The sequence below is a fragment of the Eucyclogobius newberryi genome, unplaced genomic scaffold (genome assembly GCF_026437365.1).
Source record: "Eucyclogobius newberryi isolate DKJ021-1_F unplaced genomic scaffold, fEucNew1.0.hap1 SCAF_7, whole genome shotgun sequence".
NCBI classification, from domain to species: Eukaryota; Metazoa; Chordata; class Actinopteri; order Gobiiformes; family Gobiidae; genus Eucyclogobius; species Eucyclogobius newberryi.
Window position 1 is genome coordinate 20,500,252 of NW_027316389.1, and position 6,394 is coordinate 20,506,645.

A 6,394-nucleotide genomic window follows, 5' to 3' on the forward strand; every position below is an offset into this window, starting at 1 on the left:
CATGAGGCAGCTGCGATCGCACCGCCAACCTGCGGGCCAGTGGATCTGACCGCTCTGACTGAGCGGGGAGTCGAACCGCCGACCTTTGGATCAGAAGACGAGCACTCTACCACTGAGCTACTGCCGCCCAGATGTCGCTTCCCGGTCGCCGAACGGCCTCACCTGAAGTAGTGGTCGAGGTCGATGGCGGCGGCGGTGTGAGAGTTTGTGAGGGCCACGGCGGTGCTCAGGTCGTGGGACACTCGGAGCAGGACGTAGGGCGCGGGCAGCGGGAGCGAGGAGGGCGGAGATGAGGCCGGGTCATCGCCCTCGAGTCTAGAGCCCAGGTACGAAGGCAGGTCCGCGGAGGCCAAGAGAGATCCGTCGGACAGAGCGTGGACCGCTGTGGGAGAGCGCTAAGGAACGGACGGTGAGGAACTGGACGATGAGGAACGGACGGCGAGGAACGGACGGTGAGGGACAGACGGTGAGGAACGGACGGCGAGGAACGGACGGCGAGGAACGGGCAGCGAGGAACTGGATGGCAAGGAATGGACAAGAACGGACGGCGAGGAACTGGATGGCGAGAAACGGACGGCAAGAAACGGACGGCGAGGAACGGACGGCGAGGAACGGACGGCGAGGAACGGACGGCGAGGAACGGACGGCGAGGAACGGACAGCGAGGAACGGACAGCGAGAACTGGATGGCGAGGAACTGGATGGCGAGGAATGGACAAGAACGGACGGCGAGGAACTGGATGGCGAGGAACGGACGGCAAGAAAAGGACGGCGAGGAACTGGATGGCGAGGAACGGACGGCGAGGAACGGACATTAGGTTCAAAACATTAGAAATTTGCCTCAATAATATAACATTTAATCACAGATAATCAAATTTTTTCCCTCATCAATCAAAATTTGTTTAAACTATTTTGCCTCATTAAAAACAACAACAAATGTCCGTCAATATTAATTTAATTTAATTTAATTTAATTTAAAAAGAATTATCTCCAAAGTCTGAAGTCTGCTCCACACTATATGATTTTACCGACAAGATTGGCTGTCGATTTGTCACAATAATCAAAAAGAAGAATCTCAATCTTTGATTTAAATTTGATTAATTTCACATTCGACGCCGTCATAGAATTCTACAGAACTCGATTTCTAAGAATGCATTGCACAAACGTCAAAATGAAACTAATAAAGCAAAGGCATGTACATGTATCTTTTATATTCTTTAGATATAGTCTTAATTGGCTTACAGTACATGATCTGCGCTGCCCATCACATAATCTAAAGTTCACGCTCTACACATGTCTCCTCCACTGGACCTTTTCATTATAGAGTCTGGACATGACTGAACTCTTGATTTTCAGCCAGTGTTTTCTTGAGATTACAGGGAATATGTTGAGATCAAAATCATGCAACGAATACGCTCAGTCGCATTATTAAAGTTCTGAATATATAGAGACCCCCAGCTTTGGCAAAATACCAAATTATTCTCATTCACACTGGTCAATCTGCCAAATGTACGTCACCTCCGTGTCCAGTTGAATTTTACGCATTGTTTTCCCAACGTTGACTTATTCCACAATAATTTAAGACTTATTTTTAATTAGACAATCGCCGTCTAAACATAAAACCAGGTACAGCATAACTTTATGATGTAAAGATGAATTATTTGTATATTTTATGACAAATTATACACCAGAACGGGATCGATATATCAGCCGATATCAGGGGGGAAAGGCAGATTATTTTAAAACAAACTTGTGAGTAAAAAATGGGAAAAGAAGAGAAATAAGCCTAAAACGTGGTCGTATATTTACACTATCATGCAACAAATGACATTATATTATATCCCAGATAAACATATTCTGTTATTATTGTTGTTATTTGTTACTATGCATTTATTCATACAGGAAAATAGTATTTGTGAACTTGAACTTAAAAAGGATTTCTGAGCCTCGCAATGGATTTCTCAATCTAAATATCGGTTTCGACAAACATCAGTTATCGGCAACAGCGGCAGGCCAAATATCTGATATCGGTATTGTCAAAATTAATAAATAGTTACAACAACAATTCTTGCTTGTTAAAACTATGAATGTCCTTTTGGAACAAAGATTAGCTGCAGCAACCACTGCACTTTTTTCATAGTTTTGGCCGGGGTGCAACTATACTTATATTTATACTTATATACTTATACTCAGGAGCGACTTATATGCAATATTATTTGTTATTTTCACACTTGCAATCACATTTCATACTCCAGTGCAACTTGCGATTTCTTTTCTTCTCTATTATGCATTTTCTGGCTGGTGCGACTTATACTCCAGTGCGACTTATAGTCCGGAAAATACGGTAAATATCACGTCAGTCTGTTCAGTGTCATGAACACAGGAGACTATAGCGGCCGCCGCGGTCTCACATTTCCCAACACCGTCTAAAACACATAACAAACTAACACTTGACTTGCTCTAGTGACGTCGTACACATGTAAAAGTGACTATACTGTTATTGAAAGGATACAGATGAGGCCCCCGGCAGTGAGGGTGAAGAGCGTTTCCCTGGCGACACTGTGATGGACCGGAGTCCCGCTCACTCCGTCGCCCGCTTGGACTCTGAAGCACGACGCGATCTCGCACTCGTCCTCGCCGTCCTCCGCTCGCCGCCACCGAAGCTGTAAAATCCACTCGGAGTTCGTCACGACGCAGCAGCGGCCGGACGTCCAGGACAGAACGCGGAGCGACAGGAGTTCAGAGACGCCTAAAAGAAGTGTAAAGGGCATGTTAAAGCGCCCCCTGCAGGTCGGACGACTCGTTGAACTAAAACGCAGTCAAGATAAATATATTTTGAATTTTGCAAATTTTTTTACCTTTTTTAAAATTATCTCAGAACAGCACATTTTTTAGGTTTATAATTGTACTTCCTGTTTGGAATTGATGACATCACACTAGGAAATTACATTACATTCTAATGTAACTTTTTTAAAAATTTGACAAATAAAAATTCATGAGAATGAGTTGAATCAATGTTTAGTGCATCAAAAAAGTTGTTTCGTTTGTGTAAATTATGAATAAACTTAGACTGGAGTGAGTGTCCCTGGTGTGATGTCACTTCCTGTCATTTTCAACAGATTTTTCAGCTTTTTCTCCACAAACACCTGCACGATTGGTGTAAAACTATAATTTATATGTACGACAACTATAAATACACCAAATAAAGTCAAAAGTAAAAAATTGTAAAAACCTGTCATACGTCACTTTAAACAGGTAAATAGTGTTTCACAGATGTCAGTATCAAAATAGCCGGTTATTTTGTTGGATGCATTTTATTTTATCATAATGCATATTCCCAGTAAATAAAACTTTACTGATCCCGATTCATTTCAAGGTTGAGGTTAAAGTATTGTACAAAATGCGAATGAACTGTCAAATCAACCAAAAAAATGCTTTTTTTGGCCAACTAGAAAATATACTTCATATTCAAAAGCCATTATTACATATTAAAACTATTATCCACCTCTAATTGTGGTTTGAATAAATTAGTTAGTTAATTCATGAAGCTGCAATGGCTTCGCATTTAGATCAAAAACAAGAACAGTAGCTTCAATTTACCGTATTTCCCGCACTATAAGGCACTATTGAAAGCCTTTAATTTTCTCAAACTACAGTGCGCTTTATAATCCAGTGTGCTTTATAATCCAGTGCGCTCTATAATCCAGTGCGCTCTATAATCCAGTGCGCTTTATAATCCAGTGCGCTCTATAATCCAGTGCGCTTTATAATCCAGTGCGCTCTATAATCCAGTGCGCTCTATAATCCAGTGTGCTTTATAATCCAGTGCGCTCTATAATCCAGTGTGCTTTATAATCCAGTGCGCTCTATAATCCAGTGTGCTTTATAATCCAGTGCGCTTTATAATCCAGTGTGCTTTATAATCCAGTGCGCTTTATAATCCAGTGCGCCTTATAGTGCAGAAAATACGGTATGTACTATGATTCTGCAACTAAATAAAATTATTTGACTAAATGTTGAGGATACAGGGACTAGGATTTATTAATGTCACAATGTCAAATGTTCATGTTACGATTATTATAAAAAATAAAAATGCAATTAAAAAATAATTCATGATTATCAATAGTTGTAAAAAAAAAAAATGGCTGGATAAAAATCCCTTTAACTTAAGGTTTACATTTGATGAAGTAAAAACTGACCTAAAATGTCACAATGATTAAGTTTAATTATTACATTGTGACTTAAATAATCCCAATGATTGAGTAACTGAATGATCGACATCGTTTTTCCCTGCGCACACTTTGGCTGCCGTTTCGGAGCGTGAAGCTGCACTTACCGGGATCCTTCTTCCTTATCGCCTGGAGCAGTTTTTCAGCAGAACATTCACACGAGCAGAGCAGAGAGACGGCGCCCGGACGACCCGACGCCTCCAGAAGTCTCAGGTCGAACTCCAATCCCACGGCCAGGATTCTGGAGCCGCTCCCGGGATCGTTGCTGCTGTGGCTGCCCTCCTCCCACCGGAAACTGACGACAGAGAGATGTACTTTAAGTCTGAATTATGTCTTCAAGAAGGCTATGAAAAACAACAACAAATGTGCTTAGGTGGCCAATAGATGATAAAAATACATATCTCAATCTTTGTTGGCATTATCTGAACAATATTCAGACGATATTTATCAGAAAAGTGTTCAAATCTGTGTGTAAATGAAGTGGTTGTAATTGAAGTGTTGCACAAAACGTGGGAGGATCATGAAATAAACCACAAAATGCTCATGTGGCGCAGCGGTTTGTGCTGCTTGCTTGTTCTCCCTGTGTCTGCAGAAACTAACTACATGTGGACAGAAGAAAAAATAAAATAAAAAGTATAAATCTATGAGGAATTTGTATGGAATCTCCCCTAAATGTAATTTGACGAGCTGTCAGGGGTTTTCTTTTCTCACTGTCCCAGCCAAATAAATATATCTAGACCTTTCGCTTGTCAAGGTCATTTTTAATAGTTTTAATTGCAGATAATATACTCTAGATTTAAATTTTTGCAAATCTACAAAACCGCAATTGATTTATTATTATCCATTTTTTAATATACAATAAAAATCTTCAACAGAGTCAAAGTGTAAATGAGAACTATATAGCAAAGAGTTTTTAATGACACTTTATTTTGAAATGAAAAGAGGAATGAGGGTTTCCCACAGGTTTATACTGAGACTATAAACCTGTGGCACAAGAGATTCACTCTGAATTTGACTCAGATGAAGCTAAAGTGAGGACATCTTGATAGAGTACAATTGGAGACTAAAACACAGAATTTACCGATTTCCCGTGTGAAATTGATGTAGCTTAATTGATCCATAAAAGCCTGTTAGTTGCGATTTGTTGATTAACTTGTTTCAGCACTGTTTAAATTATATTAATCAATATAATATTTGGAATGCACTGATTACAGATGAAATATAGTTACGTTTGTATGTTCAAGACAATACTACAAGAACCAAGTATACTTTGTTTTTGCCAATTTTGTGTTCAGACAATGGGGTCAAAGGTTACACATTTAACTTCTCTTTGTGTCATAGTTTGGGTTAATTTTAGTGCATTTACACTTGACCTGCTTCTGGGTCAAGCCCATTTTGCCCCTTGTCTTATCCTGATCTATTCCAGGTTTAGTTTTGTGTTGAGTCCTAGTTTAATCTCAATTTTGACAGGGTTCAGTTGCAGGTTTGGTTCTTGTTTTTCGCTTTTCTCGGTGCAAACTCACTCTCTGAATCGTCCCTCCGCTTGCACCGGCCTGGCCTCCGTGTCCGCGGGGTCCCACAGCTCCAGAGCCCCACTGACACCCACACACGCGAGCAGCGGGGCCCCGGAACCGAGTCCAGGGGTCCCGGGAGCTAGGGCGGCGCTGTGGATGTCCGCTGCCCGAGCACAGAGCGGGTTTTCCGGGATCACAGCCACCTCCAGGGCGTCCGTCCGGAGCTCGGCCGAGGACATGTTTGCAGATCGGCGCGAAAGGTATCGATTTAGCGACTAAGACACATTGTGGTGGGATAAACAAAAGTTAAAAGTATTAAAAATGTCAAACGAGAAGCATGTTTGAAACTACGTGCTGCTGGAGGAGTGTAGCTCCACGAGTGTGTGTCACGTGCGCAGTCAGCTGATCACAGATCATAAAGGAAAAGTAATGGATAACCGAGATCACCGAGCGGCAAAGAGGCAGAAACTAAGTATAAATTAAATTATAAAAGTATTACAAGTATAAATTTATGTGGAAGTTGTATGGAATTTCCCCTAAATGTAATTTGGCTAGCTGTCAGAGCTTTTCTTTTCTTAAATTTTTTTTTCAATTTTTTTTGTTGTGTCTTGTGCTCTTTCTTTCCTTTTTTCTTTCTTTACTTTGTTTTCAG

At 41.1% G+C, this 6,394-nt stretch overlaps 1 protein-coding gene across 1 annotated transcript in view; it reads right to left on the reverse strand.

The window, feature by feature from the left end:
* Positions 1 to 6,101, reverse strand: part of spg11 (SPG11 vesicle trafficking associated, spatacsin) — a 47,080-nt gene extending 40,979 nt beyond the window's left edge. Inside the window, exons 1-4 of the mRNA XM_072434487.1 lie at positions 5,752 to 6,101; positions 4,336 to 4,523; positions 2,512 to 2,748; positions 163 to 382 (exon numbers count right to left, since the gene is read on the reverse strand). Of these exons, the coding sequence (XP_072290588.1) occupies positions 163 to 382; positions 2,512 to 2,748; positions 4,336 to 4,523; positions 5,752 to 5,981 (875 nt within the window). The 5' untranslated portion in view covers positions 5,982 to 6,101. The remainder of the gene's footprint in view (positions 1 to 162; positions 383 to 2,511; positions 2,749 to 4,335; positions 4,524 to 5,751) is intronic.
* Positions 6,102 to 6,394: the final 293 nt, after the last annotated feature.